Source organism: Malus domestica, chromosome 11 (assembly GCF_042453785.1).
Source record: "Malus domestica chromosome 11, GDT2T_hap1".
Taxonomy (NCBI): domain Eukaryota; kingdom Viridiplantae; phylum Streptophyta; class Magnoliopsida; order Rosales; family Rosaceae; genus Malus; species Malus domestica.
Genome location: NC_091671.1, coordinates 26461745 through 26485747, shown reverse-complemented (window position 1 = coordinate 26485747; position 24003 = coordinate 26461745). Strand labels below are relative to the sequence as shown.

Here is a 24003-nt window from a genome sequence, read left to right as displayed (position 1 = left end):
AGCAGTAGAGCATATTCTTACACCATTCTTGTCGTACAGACTACTTCAGGTAGTTCCAATTTATGTGCAGAGTAGTGCCGTACAGGTCACAGTGGTGACTCCGGTTGGGTTGGATATTGAGCTATAGAATTAACCGTACAGGACAGCTGCAGGGTCTCCGGTTGATTCATTATTTCACCTGTTATATTGATGCATCCTTATTCTGTTATTGATGCTTACAGCATGGCATACTTTCTGGTTTTTTATAAAGATTGGTGAATTGAGATATTTGAAAATTGATATGCATATTATGTTATTTTCTGGGAAAGTATACAGGTTTTACAGCGAGGGGTTAGAAATGTTATTAAATGAAATTTTTTCGAAAAGCTTTGTTTTACTAATTGCGCCCCTCCAGGTTCTAGTTAGCGCTGTTGGTGGCTCATGAGGATTCCCACGGCGTTCTGACAGACTCCTCATGTAGGACTCACCTTCGGGTGTTGTAATTTAGTAATGTTCCTACTTGACTGCACCTAGTACTTATGCTCTGAACATGTGTGTTTCACACTTAAACTCACTCTAGTATGCTAGTTGGTTATTATTGCTAGTAATTGGTTTTTATTCCTAGTAGTTGGTTTTTATTCCTTCGTAATTCTTTTATCTTTTGCTTCCGCATCACACTTTTGGTTACGTCACGCTCACGTGACAGCCAGCACGCCTTAATTCTAGGATCGGGGTGTGTCAGTCTACAAATAACAATACATTATTAAATTAAAATATCACATAATGATAAAAAAAGTTTTATTTTCAATTATTCATTTACTTAGATTATGTCGCGTAATATATGGATCCTCTTCAATTATTCAATTATTCATTTACTTAGATTATGTCACGTAATATAACAGTATATTATTAGATTATGTCACATAATATATGGATCGTCTTCTCATAAGAATCGGTGGTCAAGATGAATAGATGATTTTTTTTTTCTTTTGAATAATATTATTTACACTAGGGAAGCGAATATGCTTAACTTCACAATGGCTAGCAATAATGTAGTTCAAATTCTTCTTTAACAAAAATCGAATATAAATCTCTTACTTACAAATAAAAAGAAATATCATTAGATTCGTAAAGCTAGAGAAATGGAGGATGTTAAAAGACTTTAGACGGACATTTCGATTTTCAAACTACCAACTGCCAGCCAGTTGAAACGACATTTCCAAAGCCGCTGCGTTCTTTCCAATCTCCAATCCACGCTTTAGGTGTCAATTCAACAGCACACATTTCTCTCCCACTTTGACATAAATACCCCTCCCCTTTGAGCCCCTCCATTTCGACAATTTCTCTCTTTAACTACCAACACTGCTGCTCCTGCTCTCGCTGCTTCTCTGAGCTCCACAGCAGCATATCCCATCCTCCGCCATCCAGATGGCGTCCCTCGCCCTCACCACCGCCGCCACCACCCCCACCTTCCCCTCCCTCAGATCCCGCACTCCCTTCCCCAAATCTTTACTACTAAAGCCGTTTCCTGCCTCCCAAACTCGTCGAAACTCCCTCAAAAGCGACGCCCTCGGTTTCAACAAAACCCTCTCCCCCCTTATTTCCTCCCCCAAGCTCTCCAATTTAACCCGCGACTTCACTCCCTCCCGCCGCGGCTTGTCCGTCAAGGCCACTGTAGCCAGCGGCGGGTCCGCCATCACTCCCGCCAAGGAACCATGGCAGGGCGCGGCGATGACGCCTCTAATCGCGTCCATTGCGACGGGACTTATCCTCTGGTTCTTTCCCACTCCTGCCGGAGTCACTAAAAATGCGTGGCAGCTCCTCTCCATTTTCCTCGCTACCATCGTCGGTATCATTACTCAGCCCCTGCCTCTCGGAGCCGTCGCCTTGCTCGGCCTCGGTGCCTCCGTCCTCACGAAAACGCTGACTTTCGCCGCCGCTTTCTCCGCCTTCGGAGATCCAATCCCCTGGCTCATCGCCCTCGCCTTCTTCTTCGCCCGAGGCTTCATCAAGACTGGACTTGGCAATCGAATTGCGTACCAGTTCGTCTCCCTCTTCGGTAGCTCCTCTCTAGGGTTAGGGTACAGTCTGGTCTTCAGCGAGGCCTTGTTGGCACCGGCGATCCCCTCTGTCTCGGCCCGAGCCGGTGGGATTTTCTTGCCGTTGGTGAAGTCCCTCTGCGTCGCCTGCGGCAGCAATGTTGGCGACGGGACCGAGGGTAAGTTGGGGTCGTGGTTGATGCTCACGTGCTTCCAGACTTCGGTGGTTTCATCGGCAATGTTCTTGACGGCCATGGCTGCTAACCCCTTGAGCGCCAACTTGACATTAAACACGATTAAGCAGACGATTGGGTGGACGGATTGGGCCAAGGCGGCGATTGTCCCCGGCTTGGTGTCGTTGATTGTGGTGCCGTTGTTGTTGTACATTATATACCCGCCGGAGGTGAAGAGCAGCCCGGATGCGCCAAAGCTTGCCAGGGAAAGGCTGGAGAAGATGGGGCCGATGTCTAACAATGAGATTATCATGGCCGGGACTCTGTTTCTTACGGTACTCATTTCTTCTTTGTTGTTAGTTTGTTGTGTTTGTTCGTAGATTGTGTGTGCTTCAAATTTGGTATGTTTTGAAGTTGCTTTATAAGTTAGATTTGACAATAATGGGTATGGTGTATAAATGCATTGAGGACGGCCGCATTGAGTTACTCTAGCATACTTAAATGATTTTCAACATTGAATAACGACACTCTCTTATTTTCGAAAGAGGCTGTAACAAGTTTCTGGATTGAATAGTTTCAAGAATTTAATTGGTTATCATCGGCATGCTTACATTCAGTGTCATTGATCTCCGTTGACAAGCTTAAGCTGAATGTTCTAAGTTTGTATGTGCCTTTAGTTTTTGAATTTGCATGTTTCTTAGACAATTTGATTGGTCCATCCTGTCAATTGCACATTTATAATACACTAGAATGGTTCTTATATAGATGCCCATTTGACATGATCTGTATTCAGCACCTGCAAATTTGACTCGTCTACTTTAAGTTTTTGTCATGGGGTGGGATTTAGTCAATTAGTGCTTAGGTAACCTAACGTTGCTGGTGTTCCCTTTGACCACCTTTGCAACGGCATGCGTAGGGGTTATATGCTGATTATTCTAGCAGTTTAGCATGAAATACTAGTGCAGCAATATTCACTTGATTGTCATAAATTATATCCCCTTACTAACACGTGTATGCAAGTGTCTTGGATACATATGTAAATCTATTGTGTCATTTAAAATATCTATGCTCATAGTTACCCTCTTTTTTTCTGAGAACATCAGGTTGGGCTTTGGATTTTTGGAGGAGTTTTGAGTGTGGATGCTGTTACTGCTGCTATTCTTGGATTATCTGTTCTCCTCGTGACTGGTGTTATTACATGGAAGGAGTGCTTAGCTGAATCAGTGGCCTGGGATACACTTACTTGGTTTGCTGCACTCATTGCAATGGCTGGGTATCTCAACAAATACGGTCTTATTTCTTGGTTTAGCCAGACCGTAGTTAAGGTTTGTCTTTCTTTCCGCTTACTGGTCACCTACTCGTGCATGCTTCTGATATCACCACTATTAAAAGTAATAAATATAGTTGGAAGTTTCGGTTAGCATTACATTTGTCTTTTGTTTCTGTGGTGAAAAACTTTAGGTCAGAAACATAAAATAGGGTTCATCCTAACTTAATTTATGGTCCTTTCAGAATTGCTTAGTTCACAAGTCAATCTGCTGGTTATCCATCATCTGATTTCAGGATGTTTTTGTTTACTGGCGTAAACTACTGTATTTACAATTTGCTAGATTATCTACTTCTAGTAAAGCATATGCATTGGCGCACTAATATTGTGTCTCCTGCTATATGACCTCAACCTTAATGAATTTTCTGACGTGAGGCTCAGACCAAATTAGATATGATGTGCCCTGTGCACGCATTTTACTTTGATAATAGTGAGAAAACCAGTGTCAAATATGGGTTAGGATCCGGGGACACACGCTTTTGACACCCATTTTATAGGGCTCATTTCATAATGTATTTCAACGATCTGAATCGTCTGTATTTAAGTACATCATTCCTAGATCATCCTTGCAAAAAAAAAAGACAAATCCAAAATTATTAAAACATTCATTTGTACTGAATAAAATGGACGAATACAGTTCTACAAAGAAATACTAAGTTTAATCCAACGGTAATAGATAACACATTCATTTGTAGTGAATAAAATAGACGAATACGGTTCTACAAAGAAATACTAAGTTTAATCCAACGGTAATATGGTTTTAGATTTGGGTGCTTTTTGGTAGACATATCTTTGAGGGAAGACCTAAAAATAGAAGGTTCAGATCGTTGAAACACATTATGGAATGAGCCCCACAAAAACGTGTGTCAACATATGGGTCAAAAGTGTAGGTTTTACCTTTGGTCATCATTAACAACTATTCTGCTCTTTTTACAGTTTGTTGGCGGATTGGGTCTTTCATGGCAAGCATCTTTCGGCATTCTGGTTCTTCTATATTTCTACTCTCACTACTTCTTCGCCAGTGGAGCTGCTCATATCGGTGCCATGTTTACAGCTTTCTTGTCTGTTTCTACCGCTCTTGGTACTCCTCCATACTTTGGAGCGATGGTGCTTGCATTCCTCTCCAACCTCATGGGTGGTCTTACCCATTACGGCATTGGGTCAGCACCTGTTTTCTATGGTGCTAACTACGTTCCACTTGCCAAGTGGTGGGGTTACGGATTCCTTATATCCGTCGTCAACATCATTATTTGGCTTGGAGTTGGAGGGATTTGGTGGAAGTTCATCGGCTTGTGGTAAAAGGTGTTGGCCATGAAAATCCGCATCGTTTCAGATGTTTGTTCATTCAGATGCAGTTGTTTCACTTATTTCCGGGGCACACTATGATCTTTCCCTTGAATTCTTTCACATGGAAATAATCTTTCGTCATTTCAAATTTCAGGGAGACCTGTTGGTGAAAAATCGGTATACATAGGAGGTCGATTTTAGAGCAGAAATTAGAAAATAGAGCCCCAAATTTTGATGTAGCATGACACTTCAGTTGATGAATCGTCATTTGTTGATGCTTGAATGAACTCTTTATTTTCTCAGTGGTATATTAATAACGAAAGGATCGTACCTTCACCGTAGTTCCTTTAGTTTGAATGATGAACTGTGCATTATCTTCTTCAGAAATCTGCTCTTCAGGGACCAAAAATCTAACATGCATACTTTTTTTAATTATTATTATTACAAGCGAGATCATTATTTTAAGCTACACCAAGTGAATGGGAGAATAAAAAAATGTTTGAACCCGAGATGCTGTGTATTGAAGAAGACCCCATCCATTAGGACAATCTAGCGTGTGTTGCTGCACAAATGCCATGCATGCTTAGTCCATCCATCGGCTACGCAAAAGCATACCAAATATGAACACCTCCCAATGCATACCACAGGCTTTCCATTCCTCATTCCAACCGATTTGCTTTTGTCCAATCGTGGGGACTTCCATCACTCCAACAATCCAGTCGTTTTCCAGATCAGCTCCGCGTGCACTACAATGTAGCTTTTGCTCACAATAGAGCAAGATGGTGTTGTAAACCAGTTCCTTACTCACATACGGCATGCCTCCAACATATTCAGCCATTCTGTCCCTACATTCCTGTAAATTCGATGGATTAACTGCATTAGACATGGTGTTAAAACCTCTTGCGAGATCGGCTCCTCCAAACATCACCAGAATCGAGCCATAAGCAAGCGATGTGCAAGGATGCCCGCCGTTGGCTGCGTGCATCAGCCATTCTCATCCCAACACGCCGCTGGTACTTCCTCTGCCAAAGTAGTGATCCATTCCATGTCAGAACAAAGCCTCTTCGTTCCCGTTCTCCCGACAACAGTCCACGAGGTCCTGGTATATTGACTCATTTTCGTCGTTATTTGTGTCGGAAGGAGGCATTTTTTGATATAATGTAGTACTTGGATTGCTCACGAGTGACTGAATGTTTGCTTGCGCAATGAACATGGATAGATTCAACTCCAGCTGCCTATTTATAATCCCTAATGCTATATGTTTCATAGTGTATACTTTTGTGCAATGTAAGCACCGACTGTTGCAATTGCGCGGGGGAATTACCATACATTCATCAGACTTAGAAAGTATAACATATCCCTAAGGTTCAAATTGGATTTACTCCATTCAAATTTGGATCGATAGCGTGTGTATAATCAGATTATCAGATTCAAATTATTTAATTTAGCTTATAAATCCATATTCCCATAACTCCTAGATAAGTAATTGAAGTGATGATTATCTGGTTAATTTTAAGACCTATAATATATTTTTTTTAAATTAAACATTGTTCTTTTATTTTATTTTCGGCTTTTTAATTCATGACAGTACTGTTCTAAAAATTTCTGCTTAGCGCCACCTAGCCTTGCCTAGCCTCTTCCTAGGCGTCAGGCGGCTAGCCACCATCCTGACTAGTCCCTAGACGTTGGAAAATTAAGAAAGTGCGCCTAGACGCGCTTAGGCATCTACCTAGGCTGCTTAGGCGCTCGCCTAGCCTGTCTAAACCCGTCTACGTCACGACTCTTACTTGAACAAAAAAGCGATAACTTTCATTTTGTATTTTTTTTTCAATAAAATGTAGGAGACTAGTTGAATACTTCGATGAACACTCATTATATACTTGGTCCCCATGTTTTCAATATGTTTAAATACTTTATAATCTATATGTCATTTTATTTTACAATTTATGTCTACAATTATGTGTTGTTTAAGTATAAATAGGCACTTATTTATACAATATATAATAAATTTACTTAAATCCGCCTAGTCTACCAAAGCCCCTGCCTAGCCGCCCAGGCACTAGGCCCCAACCCATCACCTGACAAGCACATAGTGTCTTTTAGAACCTTACATGGCAATAAGTAGTTTTGTTTGTGGTTAACTTTTGTTTTCCTAAGTAAATAGTGTAAAATTTTGAGAATTTTCTAACTATTGTGAAAATAAGGATACGTGTGACAACCCGTCCCGAAATATTTTATCGATGGTGTGAAATGACTTATATGCCCTTTAATCGTTAAGTTGTGTGTGTGTAAATGGGCTAAGGTTTTGGACCAATTAGTTGTATTCCTACTTAATTGGACCTAATTAGAACTAAAAGACTTAAGGTTTTGTTTGATTGGCTGCAAACTAGACCACACACACACACCCACACAAACCCGTTGACCTCTCTCTCCTTCCTTCTCGGATTTTCTGCCATTTCCGTACAACTGTACGAACAACTTCGAACCTACCCACTAATCACATATCGGGGTTTTGGTAGTTGTTTTCATACTCCTCACAAGCTCAGGAGCAAAGCCATACCCTTTGTGTTGGGGAACGGACGTCGGGATCGTGAGAACTATCGAACTCCAGTGAGGTGTCCTGTTTTCTCGACGTGATCGTCGAGGTTTTCTTTGGTTCTAAGACTCAAAAAGGTATTTACGCTACTTCTTAAGTGATTTAGAGTAATTTTGGTTAAATTTGTACGTCGGGATAAGCTCATTAGTGGGATTACAGGTTTAGCCGAAATTTCGAGGGATTTTTCGACGACTTCTTGTTGAAGTTAGGACTCCAAATTGGTAAGATCTTGTTCTACTTGTTGAAAGCTTCATTTTGGTGAAAATTACATGGATTTTGGTTGAAAAATGAGTGTGATATGAAGCCTTAAAGTTTTTCCATAAACCGGCGATCGCAACGGTGCCGGCGCCGGACTCCAGCAAACTAAGGAAAGAGAAGGAGAATATTTCGTCAACTTTGATGGAATATTCCTAACAACGATTAACGGCATCAGGTATATTTAACGGTATATTCCATTAATTAACGGAATATTCCCTAACGCCGTTAGGGATTCCATTTAGTGTGCCAGGCACACGCCTACGCGTGGCGGCGCGTCTGGCACTGCCTTGGCCGATGCGTGAGTGATCGGAAAAATTTTCAAAAATATAAGGATGATCCTAAGGTTGAGTAGGCCTCGATGGTATATTCAAACACCCTAATTGAGCAATCTATTATAAGTTATTACTTAGTTTTGGTTATGTGCTTAAAAATAACATTTAAATAGTTGTTTCACATATAGGTGAGACCTATCCAAAGGAAGATTGCTATCAAGCGAGACTCGGGGGCTACGACCCTTCCACATATCAGTGAGTGGGCTTTTGGTTTTTAGTATGTATATATATATATATACTTGGTATTTTTCCCAAAAAACTTAATTAAATGGTTTTATATTTTGAAATGCCATGTCAAATACTCTCTATGTACTATTAGTATGGTTATATATTTTGTTGCTTGACGCTACGGACGCTCAGGTAAGCTTCAGGTGATTATTTTGATGGTAATTATGGTAGTGAGTATAATGGTGTTGAAATATATTTAAAGCTTATTATCCTGCACCCCGGTGTTAGTGCTCCGCTCGAGGACAGGGCCTAGCATTCACGTGATCGTTCACCTCCCGTACCACATGCTCACTTTGGATCCAAGGCAAGTGCCAATCTGTCGTGCAGCCCACTTTAGGTGGTTCCAACTCATAGGTGACTTGCGATACTTCGCACACTCTTCACGTGACCATAGCACTTGAGCGTATTTATTTACACCAGTTTGTCGTACATACCACCTTAGGTGGTTCCGACTTGTGTGCAGAGAACTAGTTTATGAGTTATAGATCCAGCTGTACAGGTCATGTTAGGTGACTCCAGCTGGCATACCATTTCATATTGGTTTATTTCACCTGGCTTACTTATTTCTTGCTGAGATTTGACGTGGTATATTTGTAGAATTGCTATTTTGAATATGATTTTGAGATATAAACATGTATGCTATTTTACGGGAATTATACAGATTTTACGGCGAAGGTTTACTACTTTTGATAAATGAAATGGTTTTAAAAAGCTTTGTTTTTTCCCACTCACACTTTTTGTTTTGCACCCCTCCACATTTTAGGTAGAAGTGCTCGTTGGTGGCTCACGAGAAATTGACGATGGTTCTAACTATCATCACAAATGTAGGACCATCCTTGGTATTGTATAATTAGTATTCATCCTGCTGGACTGCACTTAGGCTACCTACGCTCTGGTTATGTGTAGTCACACTTATCCTCATCTTGCACCTTATCTTATCTAGTGTTCTAGTTGGTTTGGTTTTTATTTATTTGTATTTCTTTATATCGTTATTCTTCCGCACTGTGCACATGGCTACATCACCTTCACGTGTCGGCCAGCATGCCTTGATTTAGGTCAGGGTGTTTCAGTTTGGTATCAGAGCCTAGTTTTGGCAGTCCTACATATCTTGTGAATATTCTAATTATTTTGGTGTTTTCTATCAGAAATATGCCGCCTCGTAGAGAGCCAAGTCCTTCAGCTAAGTCTAGTTTCCTTGATATTGCTCAGTTTGGGGAAACTATAGCCAATGATATTCAGTCTTCGTTTCGTCCTCCCCAAATGACTCATCTAGAGACTGTGTATAATTTAAAGTTGAATCATTTCATGGGTAATGAAGGACATGAAGGAGCAGAGCGATGGCTTAATCATATTGAGAAGACTTTTCGAGTGATGCAGAGTCAGGGAAACCTTCCGAAGGATAAATGGGTTGAGACGACTACCTGATTTTTAGGTCCGGAACCTGCATCGTGGTGAAGACAGAAGTCTTATCAGTTATCACTAGAGGAAGCTGCTGATTGAGAAGTTTTTAAGTAGTTATTTCAGAAAAGATTCATTCATCCATATTATATAGATCACAAGAAGCAAGAGTTTACAAATTTGAAACAGGGAAAAATGACAGCTAATGAGTACTACATGAGGTTTACTGATTTGTCTCACTATGATCTGGAGGTGGCTGCTAATCCGGTTGAGATGCTTTGTTGTTTCAGGTTGGGTACTTGGAAGAAATGGCATTCTATGGTGACCACGACTCCTTGTGCAACTTACCAGGAGTTTTATGAGATTCTGCTGCGAATTGAAGATTCATAAAACATGCCCAGTGGTAGCGAGGTAGCTTAATCAACCAGGTCAGGGGCGTAGTGTGCAGGGACGTGGTAGTCAAACTAACAGAGGTCATGGAGGAAGACAGCAGGCTAAGGGACGTATTCACCTCATTACATTGCATGATGCTCAGAATAATCTTGATTTGATCATAGGTACGTTGAATATTCTTGGTCATTTTGCTAGAGTATTAATTGATTGTGGTGCTACACATTCTGTTATTTCTCATAAGTTCGCTCAAATGACACAACCTCATCCTACACCTCTTGGGTATGATTTAGAGTTTGCTATGCCTAGAGGGGAGAAATGTTATGTTAGTTGTGTTTATCCAGGATGTCCCGTGTTAGTGGAGGATGTTGTTATGCTAGCTAACCTCATCCTGTTAGATATTGTTGATTTTGATGTTATTTTTGGCACATATTGGTTGCATTATAATCATGCCAATATAGATTGCTACAAGAAGTCAGTTACTTTCCTTTGTCCTGGATTGCCTGAGGTTACATTTGTGGGCGAGCGTAGTAGGGTGAGACATGGTGTTATTTCTACCATAAGGGCTAAAAGGTTGTTAGAGAAAGGTTGTCAAGGATATTTAGCTCATGTGGTGTTGAATGATAATACTCCTAGTAGTGTGGGGGATGTACGAGTAGTCAGGCATTTTCCTGACGTATTCCCTGATGATTTACCTAGATTACCGTCAGACCGAGACGTGGAGTTTACTATTGATTTACTTCCAGGTACAGATCTTATATTTTTAACTCTTTATCAAATGGCTCCTGCTGAATTGAGGGAATTGAAGATTCAGTTGCAGGAATTAGTTGGTTTTATTCAGCCTAGTAGGGGAGCTCTGGTTTTATTTGTGAGGAAGAAAGACGGGACTTTGAGGCTATGTATTGATTATAGGCAATTGAATCGGGTAACAATTAAAAACCGTTATCCATCGCAACGTATAGATGATTTATTTGATCAACTTTGAGACATCTGTGTGTTTTCTAAGATTGATTTGAGGTCTGGTTATTATCAATTGAAGATCAGAAGTGAGGATGTCCCTAAGACAGCTTTTAGGACTCATTATGGTCATTATGAGTTTCTTGTGATGCCATTCGGGTTAACTAATGCACCTGCAGTTTTTATGGATTTGATGAATCGAGTATTCCAGCAATATTTAGACAGGTTTTTCATTGTCTTTATTGACGATATTCTGTTGTACTCTAAGTCTAAATCGGAGCATGTTCGACATCTTACTTTGGTGTTGAAGAAATTGAAGGAACACCATTTGTATGCTAAGTTTACCAAGTGCCAATTTTGGCTAGATCAAGTGGCATTTTTGGGACATGTTATATTTGCTCAAGGTATTCTGGTAGATCCTCAAAAGGTAGCAGCTGTTGAAAATTGGGAGCAACCACGAACCGTCACTAAGGTACGGAGTTTTATTGGCCTAGCTGGTTATTATAGACGATTTGTTAAAGATTTTTCAGTTATTGTTTTACCACTGACGAGGATAACTAGGAAGGATGTTAAATTTGAGTGGGATGATAACTATGAGCAGAGTTTTCAGTAGTTGAAATATTGTCTCACTCATGCACCTGTTTTAGCACTTCTAGATGATAGTGGTAATTTTGAGATCTACAGTGATGCTTCCTTGAATGGTCTAGGATGTGTGTTGATGCAGCATGGTAGGGTGATTGCTTATGCTTTGAGACAGTTGAAGCCTCATGAGATGAATTATCCTACTCATGATCTTGAGTTAGCAGCTATCGTCTTTGCTTTGAAGATTTGGAGACATTATCTTTATGGTGAAAAATGTAAGATCTTTAAGGATCATAAAATTCTTCAATATCTTTTTACTCAGAGGGATCTTAATCTTCGACAATGAAGATGGATAAAGTTGCTCAGTGATTATGATTGCACGATTGATTATCACCCTGGTCGTGCAAATGTGGTGGCAGATGCACTTAGTAGGAAGCCTCAAGCGAGAATTAATGCTTTGTACGCTTGTCATGTTCCTCTTCTTGTGGATTTGAGATCCACTGGAGTGAAGTTAGAGGTGGAAGGTCGAGAGAAAGTTTTACTTGTTAATTTTCAAGTCAGGCCAATATTAATTGATCGAGTGCTCGAGGCTCAGATGGATGATGAGGAAACCTAAGAGTTAATTCAGGCAAGAAATGATGGGAAAAAGAAAGATCTAAGGATCATAGAATCGGATGACATGCTTATGCAGGAAGGAAGAATGTATGTGCCGAATAATGCAGAGTTAAAGAAAGAAATTCTTGATGAAGCACATGTTTTGGCTTATGCAATGCATCCTGAGGGTACTAAAATGTATCATACTATTTGACCATTTTATTATTGGCCGGGTATGAAAATGGAAATTGCTGAGTACGTGAGTAGGTGTGCCATTTGTCAGCAGGTCAAAGCTGAGAGGAAAAAGCCATTTGGATTGATGCAACCACTTCCCGTTCCACAATGGAGTGGGAAGATATCACTATGGATTTTGTGTACAAGCTTCCTCGTACACGAAATAATTATGATGGTATTTGGGTGATAGTTGATTGGCTTACTAAATCTGCACATTTTATTTCAATGAGAGAGAAATATTCTTTAAGCCGATTAGCTAAATTGTTCATATCGAAGATTGTTAAGTATCATGGGGTTCCAGTTAGTATTATCTCGGATCGGGATCCCAGATTCACTTCTAAATTCTGGGTGGCATTTCAGGAGGCTATTGGCTCAAGATTACTCTTTAGTATGACATATCATCCTCAAACAGATGGGCAATCAGAAAGGACTATTCAGACGCTGGAGGATATGCTAAGATCTTTTGTCTTATAGTTTGACGACACCTAGCAGCAGCGGTTAAATTTGATGAAGTTTGCATATAATAATAGCTATCATTCGAGTATTGGTATATCACCATTTGAGGCACTTTATGGCAAGTCTTGTCGTACACCTTTGTGTTGGTCAAAGGTTGGTGAAAGAGTTTTAGTGGGCCCTGAGATTATAAAGGAGACTACTAAAAAAATTCAGATAATTAAATCTAACCTGAAAGTGGCCCAAGATCTACAAAAGAGTCTAGTAGATAGGTATGCCACTGACCGAGTGTATAAAGTTGGTGATTGGGTGTTTTTGAAGCTATCACCATGGAGAAGTGTAGTGCGGTTCAGGAAAAAGGGTAAGTTAAGTTCTAGGTACATTAGACCGTATCAGATCACCGAATGAGTCGGTGAAGTTACTTACAGGCTTGAGTTGCCTCCAGAGTTATCTAAAGTCTCTATGCTTCGTCATTATATCTCTGATCCATCACTTATGATACCTCCTTAACCATTGGAAATTAATCCAGATTTGACTTATGATGAGGAGCCAGTGACGATTTTGGACTGGAAAGATAAGGTTCTGAGGAATAAGACCGTGCACTTAGTGAAAGTTTTGTGGAGAAATCACTCAATGGAGGAAGCCACCTGGGAGACGGATGATCGCATAAAGGAAATGTATCCATGCTTATTCTATGATTATTAGTGGTTTATATTAATGTGTGAAATTTCGAGAACAAAATTTTCTTAAGAGGGATAGGTTGTGACAGCCCATCTCGAAATATTTTATCGATGGTGTGAAATGACTTATATGCCCTTTAATCGTTGAGTTGTGTGTGTGTAAATGGGCTAAGGTTTTGGACCAATTAGTTTTATTCCTAATTAATTGGACCCAATTAAAACTAAAAGACTTAAGGGTTTTTTTGATTGGCTGCAAACTGGACCACACACATATACCCATACAACCCCGTTGACCTCTCTCTCTTTCCTTCCCTCTCGGATTTTCTGCCGTTTCCATACAATCGTAGGGACAACTTCGAACCTAGCTCACTAATCACAGATTGGGGTTTTGGTAATTGTTTTCATACTCCTCATAAGCTCAGGAGCAGAGCCATACCCTTTGTGCGGGGACCAGACGTCAGGATCGTGAGAACTATCAAACTCGAGTGAGGTGTCCTATTTTCCTAACGTGATCATCGAGGTTTTCATTGGTTCTAAGACTCAAAAAGGTATTTAGGCTACTTCTTAAGTGATTTGGAGTAGTTTTGGTTAAATATGGACGTCAGGATAAGCTCATTAGTGGGATTACAGGTTTAGCCAGAATTTCGATGGATTTTCCGACTACTTCTCGTCGAAGTTAGGACTCCAAAGTGGTAAGATCTTGTTCTACTTGTTGAAGGCTTCATTTTGGTGAAAATTTCATGGATTTTGGTTGAAAAATGAGTGTGATATGAAGCTTTAAATTTTTTCCATAAACCAGGGATCACAGTGGGGCCAGCGCCGGACTCTAGCGAACCAAGGAAAGAGAAGGAGAATATTCCGTCAACTTTGACGGAATATTCCTAACGGCGATTAATGGCATTAGGTATATTTAACGGTATATTCCATTAATTAATAGAATATTCCCTAACGCCAGTAAGGATTTCGTTTAGTGTGCCAGGAGCGCGTCTGCGCATGGCGGCGCGTCTGGCCATGCCTTGGCCAGTGCGTGACGGCGCGTGAGTGATTGGAAATTTTTTCTAAAAATATAGGGATCCTGAGGTTGAGTAGACCTCGGTAGTATATTCAAACACCCCAATTAAGCAATGTATGAGAAGTTATTGCATAGTTTTGGTTATGTGCTTAAAAATAATGTTTAAATAGTTGTTTCGTATATAGCTGAGACCTATCCAGAGGAAGAGCACTTTCAAGAGAGACTCAGGGGCTACGAACCTTCCACATATTAGTAAGTGGGCTTTTGGTTTTCAGTATATATATATACACACACATTTGGTATTTTCCCTATAAAACTTAATTAAATGGTTTTATATTTTGAAATGCCATGTCAAATACTCTCTATGTTCGATTATGCATTAGTATGGTTATATATTTTGTTGCTTGACGCTGCGGACACTCAGGTAAGCTTCAGGTGAGTATTTTGATGGTAATGATGGTACTGAGTATAATGGTGTTGAAATATATTTAGAGCTTATTATCCTGCACCCTTGTTAGTGCTCCGCCCGAAGACAGGGCCTAGCCTTCCTGTGATCGTTCACCTCACGCACAACACGCTCACCTTAGATCCAAGGCAGGTGCTAGCCTATCGTACAAACCAGTTTAGGTGGTTCCGACTCGTAGGTGACTTAAGATACTTCACACAGCCTTCACGTGACCATAGCACTTGAGCGTATTTATTTACACACAACCTGTCGTATATGTTGGAAATGTGCCCTAAAACCAATCATATGATTATACTTTACAGACATTTCACATGTTAAACTAATATAGTTTAATTTAAAGGGCAAAGATTATTGTTTGAAGCCATCTCATATAAATGTTATACGCTTAAACGATAAGTCCAAGGAATATGCAATTAGGAGAATGCGATCTAAAGAAGTTAGATTCATGCGACCATTCTCTTCCGTATACATATCCTAAACGTTCCTGATCATAGGATTGCCAATTGGGCATTGACAGTCCGTTAAGATCAGTACGTGTTATGTCTTCTCTTAGGGAGAGTGACTGGTCTCAAGTTATTGGTGTGACTGACACCAAGACAAGCATGTAGGTGCTCAATAGAGCATGAGTCCACTGAACATGATCAACAAGGAGTTCTCATACTCATGTCACATGAGAACTCATGGTTGGGATAATGCAAAGTAGTCCTTTGACCTGAGGCATCATAGTTGTCTTGTGGTTAGGTCCTTAATCTTTGACTATGTCAAAGTCACTCCGTCAGAGGGTGTCGACGGCATAGTTGGGGTTAAGCCACTTAGCCATGGAGGCAAGTGAATGCGCAACAAGGGATCTCTAACCTTCAAACTGTTTGAGGGAGAATACTCTATGATATGATTAAGAATCTCTGGCCAAAGTATGAATAAGATTTAGGAAGTCGTTCCAAATCACATTCAAGGTAATCATATAAGTAAGAGAATCACATTGGATAGTAGACATGAATAAACTATCAAACCAAACAATGTGGTCAAGAGTATTGTATTAGAGAAAGACCGTATTGCATTGTAATCCTAAACTGAATAGGTTCTCCACCTCTTCTGATTAACTTGGGTAACCATGACATACTGCTAGGTGTCACTCATGGTTTGTGGAGCCCTAAACGTGTATAATCACTAAAGGGAGAATTGAAAGTAAGTTTCAATTCACAATCGATTTGAAAGAGTTCTAATTGCTCACTGCCTCGCTAAAAGGAACCTAATGGATCGTACACCGTGTAAGGTAGAGATTGAAGAAACAACAGAGATGAGTAAGGACAATTAAATGGTTTAATTGTTTATGGCAAGAATTAATTAATATGTTAATTAATCAAACGAATAAATTCGTTTTAAACCTTGAGTTAGTTTTGGGCCTTAAAGCCCAAATTGGGCTTCGAATCGTCAAACCCATTAGCTTAAGTTGTATGACAACTTAACAAACAAAATTCAAGAAGCCCAAAACAGCCCAAAGGCTTGGGAAAACCGGCCATATAGAGAAGGGTAGTGAACTTGGCTTAATTGCAAGTTTACCACTCCATTGTGAGGTGGTATAAAGGCAACTTTATAGCCATTTCATCCGTAGGGTTTCTTTTAGAGAAAAGATGAGAATACAGCTCCATTTTTCTCTCTAAGAGGCCGGCCACCCTAGAGGATTTTAGCTAGCAATCTTACTTCCTCTAGGTCACTCATCTCTTCTTTAAGTCCTACCTTGGTGTGGAGACTTAGAGGTTCTCAACTTTGGGAACTTGGAGAATCCTTTCAACCATCCTCATCCAAGAAATCCATGGAGCTAAGAAGCAAGAATGAAGGCCCTCTCCTTGGGTGATTAGCCTTTGCTTATGCAAAGAGGAATTAACAAAGGTATAAAGTTTCTCAACTCACTTTGTTTTGAGTTGAGTCTTGGTTCACCCTTCTATTAGGCTTTGAATTTCATGGGTAATGTTTTGTTTTTGAGTGCATACAAGCATGATTCCGCCTTTAATTTTTAATTGCATGACATAGATGTTGCTCAAATGAACATGTTTTTCACAAAATTTTCTTCAAGTGGTATCAAAAGCCTAGGTTTAATAGTTGGTGAATCCTTTTGGGTTTTGTAGTTCATAGTCTTTGATTTGAATGTTGTAATTATTACAAGCTTTATTCTGGCTTCTTTGAATGTAAATTTTGTTAGAAAATTTGCCATCTCAAATGTTGTAGATGTAGTTCATATGAGCATGAATTTTGGAGCTAAAATTTGATGCCATGTTTTTGGGGAAATTCGGCCAAATCCAAATGGTGGATTTTTGGGTTCATGTTTGTTTTGTTAAAAGTGTTTTAAAGTGACATTAGGAACCCCTAAGCACCCTAGTATGGTAATATGTTTTTTCCCTTAAGTTTGAGAGTTTTTGGGGTGTCTTTGGGTGAAAAATGTTCATGGAGCTCTTATGGGTTTTCATGGATGTTCTTCATTGTTCTTGTTATGTTCTAACCAAGAACAAAAAGGTTTGGTGTTTTGATTCAAAGTGTTTGATGTTTTTCATAAAGTTTTGTTTATGGTGGTTGGTGTGACTTTATTGTAATAAATGGTATGACATGATTTGTCATTTTTCAATCAACACCATACCAATCACTTACACATTTTCCTTGTTTCAAGGAACCATGTTTTATGGAAATCACTTTTTTCAAACCTACCCATCACCTTTCACTTTTGTTGAAAAATTCAAAAGTTTTATGACACCATCTCTCATCCAAAATAGGCCACCCTATTAAATAGGGTACTTTTGGGGCTTTTATGCAATTACATAAAGTTTTGATACTTTTGTGCATTTGTACTTTGACCCGAAAGTTTACGTTTTTACGTAAACGCCCAAAATCACTAAAGGACAAATTGTTTTGCTCCTTTAATGAAGTTTTTGTATTTGATGAAATTTTTGGGTTCTAGTTGTAATTACATGAAGTAGTGGACTTTTATGTTCTTACAAAGTGACCTCAAAAGTTTGTGTTTTGCAACATAGCCCAAAAAGTTGAGGTTATTGCATTTGGCCCAAATTAGTTGAGAACAAAATAGTTTTGTATCTTTAAATGAGAATTGGATTTTCATTTCATTTAGCTCCATTTAAATCAATTCTATGGAAACAAAAACCAAATGAAAATGTTGCATTCAAGTTTAATTAGTTAAAGCGTTAATTAATTAAAGAAAGGGTGATTATGAACTTAAGCCTACGATAATTGAGCTATGTGAAATGCCCGTCTCAAATTTGTTTGAACCATGGGAATGTGTAGATTAGATTTTGGTTGTAATTTGATATGGTCAAATGTTGTAAAAGAGCATAAGCTCTTCTTTACTTTGAAGTACTCCTTTCTTGTTTTATTTGATATGCATGAAATTGGAGTAGTTGGGTCCAACGCCCAATAGGAAAAACACGCCTTAATGTGATTAAATGCGTAACTAAAATCAATCACCATCCCTAGACCGAGATTCAACACTAGGCTCGTGTTGGATCGAATCAAAGGTTCATAGTCATCCTTAGGCCCTAAGGCAACTATATAGTCCATCAATGAATGCAAACCTTATGTTAGTAGTACCATATACTCTTGCTTTAAAAACCGTTTTACAAGCATAGTGGGAGTATCATGTACAACTAAATCAATCACATGGACTAATAGTTGTAATAGGACCAAATTGTTTTAATAAGATTAAAATGCATGCTTATATGTGATGAGACCTAAAACCCTCAACCAAACCATTATTAAGTTGATAAGCGTGAGAGTGCTTTGAACACTCTTTCGTGGCCTTCCACCGTGGTAGGCTCCAATCGTTTGTGACTCGTACACCGACTTCACCCTATCATGGGGGAGTACAAAGTGCGTGCTTACACTCAGGAGGAGTTCTATATGCATACATAATGTTGTGAAGGTAGGCAACGAGAATGATCAACATCATATCTTTGTGACGTTGTTCTTGAACCCCTACTCGAACTTGCATGGTGGGAATGACTTAACTAAGTGCAATGGAGCCAACATCATATCATTGTGAGGCTTCATTCTCTAGAGGCCAAATAAGATGGGTACTTGCAAGAGATGCAAATGAGTAAGCGTACTCTCTCATTATTATTGATGCTAGCCAACATCATATAATTGTGAGGTGGGCTTGGTAATGATGAGTCTCCCATACCCTACTAAGAGTTTCCTCAAAAACTCATGAATTCTGATGAGGGATATGGAATTTGCCAAAAATAGTGGGTGATGCTATTTGATTTAAAGACCCGAATCAAATGGCTTAAAATTAATCAATTTATATTCGTTATGTATTTATTTACCAATATATTTGCAAACGCTATCCAAAACTTGACAAAGAAAAAGCCGAAAGCTTTAGTTTCCGGACTTGGTACTACAATCCCATAGATTGTCTATAATGGCTTGTATATGTACCTAAGTAGTCTCATCCTCGCAATCTTCCTATTGATAATGTATCATTGGAAGAACATGTTAGATAAGTCTATCATAAAGAGGACAACACTTTTAATGTCATAATTCTTCAATTACAAATTGTTGTATGAAGAAGTAAGAGTTGCTTTGAACAACCCTTAGTTAACGCAAACATTAGTGTTCGTTTCTTTGTTACATGAACAAGGAACTTGAGAAGTAAGCACAAGGGCATGGACATTTTATGTGCCATGATTCTTCACTTACAAATTGTTGTATGAAGTAATGAGAGTTTCCTTAAACAACTCTTGAAAGTTTGTAATTGTGTTTAGAACATAATGGTTGGTTGACAAAAATAGTCCATCAACATGGACTTATGATGATTTTGAATCATTGAGTGTTGAAGTGTTAAAACACTTCTAGAGACGGAAACTAGGCAAGGACTTCACTTTTGTGTCCCTATCCAAATGGTTCACTAAGTTTATTGTAAACTATATAGTGAACAAATAACCACACGCTCTCCAAATTGTTTGATGTATATAACACAATTGAAATAAGTTTCAAGAGAGATAGTGGGAGTTTAGGGACCATGACTATTGTAGTCAAAGGAGAAGTCAAATGAAGAAGGCGAAATAACTCCAAGGGAACAAACTTTCTTTATGAAAGGATGGACATTGGAAGGGGTATTTGCAAGAAATGTCTTGCAAGTGTCAAGAACACACCTTTCGAAGGTGTTGTAAATTGTTCTTGAATAGTTCAAAACAGTTGGTTCTTCTACTTGAATGCTTGATTCCGTATTAGTAAATATGTTTTACAATCGTTGTAAAAGTGTGGCTAATAAGAAGTAGAAGATTAATGAGAGAAGAGAAAGTACTTCACATTTGGAACGTGAATCAAATGTAGATATCTGCGAAAGCAGGTAGTACTTGCTTCCTCATATGAACTACCAAAGAAAATGAAAAACAAAGATTGTCTTTACATTCCAATTGAATAAAGGAACTTAATTTCGTATGAGAAATGGATAAATGTTTTGTTTGACAAAACATTGTTCTTTATTAATGAATGATTAGATTATTGTAATCTAATTGATTATCTCTATAGTAGAGATGATATGGTAGTGTTAACTGTTTAGAATATAACAATGCTTAAAACCCAAAAGGTTGCAAGGTAGTGACTAATCCCAACTGAGTTGTGATACCTCTAAAACATAAATTACGAGTTGGTCATAGATGGATGCTTTGGATCGTTCGATCCGGATCCAATGCCTTCTTGTTAAAATTGTATAGAGGAAAAATGTGTGAATCTTTATTCTTTTGGAAAGGAAGAAAGAATCACAAAGTTGTTGAGGTTAATTCACTTAGATGTTAGTGGCACTTGTCCACAACATAATACTACTCATGTTCTATGACATTCACCGAAGATCGCTCTCGGTTGGACTATCATTTATTTTGAATAAACACAAGTCCGAATACTTTGCAAAAGGTTTCAAAGAATTCAAGAATGTAAGTTGATGAGTAAGATGTCTAAAGTATTTACCTCCTTAGATTTGATCCAAGGAAAGGTAACACTTTGGAACAGTTTCCTTGAAAGATATCAAGGAAAGAAGCATCATATGATAATGGATTTCTCCATTAGGAGAAGAACGAACTTGAATAAGATTTAGTTTGTTGGATGTTATCAATTACCCATATATAGGATATATACTTCTAAGACAATATGATTGTCAATTAGAAGATCTTCCAAAATTTTCATGACTCCATAGGATGTAGTTGGAAAGAAAGATAAGTCTTAATCGTGTTAAGATTTGGGGTTGTGTGCTAATAAGCAATATTTGTTTGAGAATTATTTTGTGGATATCCTTAAATTAACCTTTGAATATCACTTCAATAAACCAACTAACAAATGTTGTTTTGTTGGATAGTTCATTGTAATCCTACAATATGATTTGCCTAAGCGCAAATGAACGAGAGATAGAACTCAAAGAATGGGTTCTTTGAGAGACAAGATGATAATCAACAAATATAACAACCTAGTTCCTACACCACAAGCTCCAAGGTAGTCGAGAAGGATTTATAAACTGTCTCAGTTGGATGGTTTAAACTTTATGACTATGTCATAGAGTTACACCTCTTAATTCGAAAGAAATAAGAATGAAAATCCTAATGACTACATTGAGTGTATATACGACATATACTCAAGGAAATGGTAAAGTACCATTTGACCCAAAATAATGAAACCTTCATAGCTAATTGGTAGCTTAAGGTGACTACAATCAAAGAGAACGGTTGACTTGGAAGAAACCATCTTTGACATAGTCTTGGTTTCAATTAATTCAAAGATTGCTAGCTACAACTAAATGGTGATTCAATGTTTGGACATAATATGGATTTCCAAAACCATTATTAAGATAGTCTTGATAATATATGTCTAAAACTATGAATCACAAGACATGTAAGTTGTAGAAATCCATCCATCATGAATCTTAGCAAGCTAGTGGGAGCTATAAGCATCTTATGAGAGAAAGATCAAATCGTTTGATTTCTCATAAAGATGTAAATGAATCTTTTGTTTACTAGGTTTACAAAAGATTAGTGGGAGTTAATCATGTTCCTAAATTTGAATATATATATATATATATATATGTACATATATGATATATTAATTTTGAAAATGAAAAGAATACTTCTTCGTTAAAGTTATGACTTTAAACATTCTATAACGATAGAATGTATATGGGAGACATAGTCTATAAACATGGGATGGAAATCTATAATGATAGATTTCAGGATATAATTGGATTATATCAAGCCCTAATGATAGACAAAAGATGCTAGGTAGTTTCTCATATGATGATAAACTTCAATCAGAAGGACAACTCTAGAGAGACTAGGAAGTTGCTCTTCTCAAAGGGAATGTACCTTTTTGACTCCTAAAGAAACATAATGCATAAATAGAATCCTTTATGCATACGCAGAAAGGTGACTTACGTATTTCATATTGTATGAAAAACGTTGATATGAGTTGTACCAAGATCGGTACAAGACGATATCAATGCAAGCCCAGGATCAGAACCATGGCAACTGTCAAGTGAATCCTTAAGTACTTGAGAAATAATAAAGGATGGATTCCTCAAGAATGAGGAAGAATTAGAGTAACGTAATGGAAGCGTAAATGTATTAGATTATGAATCTAATCCATCATTGGATGTTTCTTCATTATGAATGAAGAGATAATCAGATATCTCTTTATTATGACTAAAGAGATATTTGGATGGAAACATTAAAAGTAATGACTTTAGTGTGTTCCATTGTGAATGCAAAAATATTGCCATATAGAAGCTTACAACAATGTTGTTTGGATGAGAAAGTTCATTCATAAACTCTCTATTCGGTTCCAACCAGAAATTGTCTCTAGTGTACCGACACTATGACACTAATGGGGCGATAGCTCAAGCCAGGGAATCAAGGTCTCATCATGATCCGAACTCAAATGAGAGACTAAACCACATGATTAAGAATCATGTATAATGGTGACGTCGTTATTCTCAAGGTTGCTTCTATGGATAACATATAGATATCCATTGTCTAGGCTTACTACTCAGCCATTTTTGAAATGACAACAGAAGAGGTATCATCATTGATGACCAAGCTGATTGGCTCTAGTGCAAGTGGGAGATTGTTGGAAATGTGCCCTAAAACCAATCATATGATGATACTTTACGGACATTTCACATGTTAAAGTAATATAGTTTAATTTAAAGGGCAAAGATTATTGTTTAAAGCCATCTCATATAAATGTTATACGCTTAAACGATAAGTCCAAGGAATATGTAATTGGGAGAATGAGATCTAAAGAAGTTAAATTCATGAGACTATTCTCTTCCGTATACATATCCTAAACGTTCCTGATCATAGGATTGCCAATTGGGCATTGACAGTCCGTTAAGATCAGTACGTGTTATGTCTTCTCTTAAGGAGAGTGACTGGTCTCGAGTCATTGGTGTGACTGACACCAAGACAAGCATGTAGGTGTCAATAGAGAATGAGTCCACTAAACACGATCAACAAGGAGTTCTCATACTCATGTCACATGAGAACTCATGGTTGGGATAATGCAAAGTAGTCCTTTGACCTGAGGCATCATAGTTGTCTTGTGGTTAGGTCCTTGATCTTTGACTATGTCAAAGTCACTCCGTCAGAGGGTGTCCACGGCATAGTTGGGGTTAAGCCACTTAGCCATGGAGGTAAGTGAATGCGCAACAAGGGATCTCTAACCTTCAAACTGTTTGAGAGAGAATACTCTATGATATGATTAAGAATCTTTGGCCAGAGTATGAATAAGATTTAGGAAGTCGTTCCAAATCACATTCAAGGTAATCATATAAGTAAGAGAATCACATTGGATAGTAGACATGAATAAACTATCAAACCAAACAATGTGGTCAAGAGTATTGTATTAGAAAAAAGACCGTATTGCATTGTAATCCTAAACTGAATAGGTTCTCCACCTCTTGCAAGAGTTAGTTTGGGGCCTTAAAGCCCAAATTGGGCTTCAAATCGTCAAGCCCATTAGCTTAAGTTGTAT

General features: G+C 38.5%; 2 protein-coding genes across 3 annotated transcripts; both read left to right on the top strand.

The window, feature by feature from the left end:
* Window positions 1-1171: 1171 nt before the first annotated feature.
* Window positions 1172-5146, top strand: LOC103407267 (dicarboxylate transporter 1, chloroplastic-like). Of its 2 annotated transcripts, none has more exons than XM_029088826.2 (3): window positions 1172-2526; window positions 3295-3516; window positions 4455-5146. In XM_029088826.2, the coding sequence occupies exons 1-3, from the start codon at window positions 1408-1410 to the stop codon at window positions 4815-4817; spliced, it is 1704 nt and encodes a 567-aa protein (XP_028944659.1). In that variant the 5' UTR covers window positions 1172-1407; the 3' UTR covers window positions 4818-5146. The 2 variants fall into 2 exon arrangements, with proteins under 2 accessions (XP_028944659.1, XP_070663875.1); XM_070807774.1 differs by having other exon boundaries at window positions 1301-2526; window positions 3295-3582; window positions 3802-5146.
* Window positions 5147-9812: 4666 nt separating this feature from the next.
* LOC139189506 (uncharacterized) lies at window positions 9813-13532 on the top strand. The gene is made up of 7 exons (XM_070808467.1): window positions 9813-9912; window positions 10175-10932; window positions 11047-11436; window positions 11689-11821; window positions 11966-12102; window positions 12238-12328; window positions 13357-13532. The coding sequence occupies exons 1-7, from the start codon at window positions 9813-9815 to the stop codon at window positions 13530-13532; spliced, it is 1785 nt and encodes a 594-aa protein (XP_070664568.1).
* Window positions 13533-24003: the final 10471 nt, after the last annotated feature.

Bases quoted from the DNA above. Each gene is read 5' to 3' on its own strand.
- LOC103407267 (XM_029088826.2), top strand. From the start codon at position 1,408: ATGGCGTCCCTCGCCCTCACCACCGCCGCCACCACCCCCACCTTCCCC. The intron at 2,527-3,294 runs GTACTCATTTCT...TGAGAACATCAG, and splicing joins CCGGGACTCTGTTTCTTACG to GTTGGGCTTTGGATTTTTGG. The intron at 3,517-4,454 runs GTTTGTCTTTCT...CTCTTTTTACAG, and splicing joins TTAGCCAGACCGTAGTTAAG to TTTGTTGGCGGATTGGGTCT.
- LOC139189506 (XM_070808467.1), top strand. From the start codon at position 9,813: ATGACAGCTAATGAGTACTACATGAGGTTTACTGATTTGTCTCACTAT. The intron at 9,913-10,174 runs GTACTTGGAAGA...ATTTGATCATAG, and splicing joins GCTTTGTTGTTTCAGGTTGG to GTACGTTGAATATTCTTGGT. The intron at 11,437-11,688 runs GTACGGAGTTTT...GTGTTGATGCAG, and splicing joins AACCACGAACCGTCACTAAG to CATGGTAGGGTGATTGCTTA.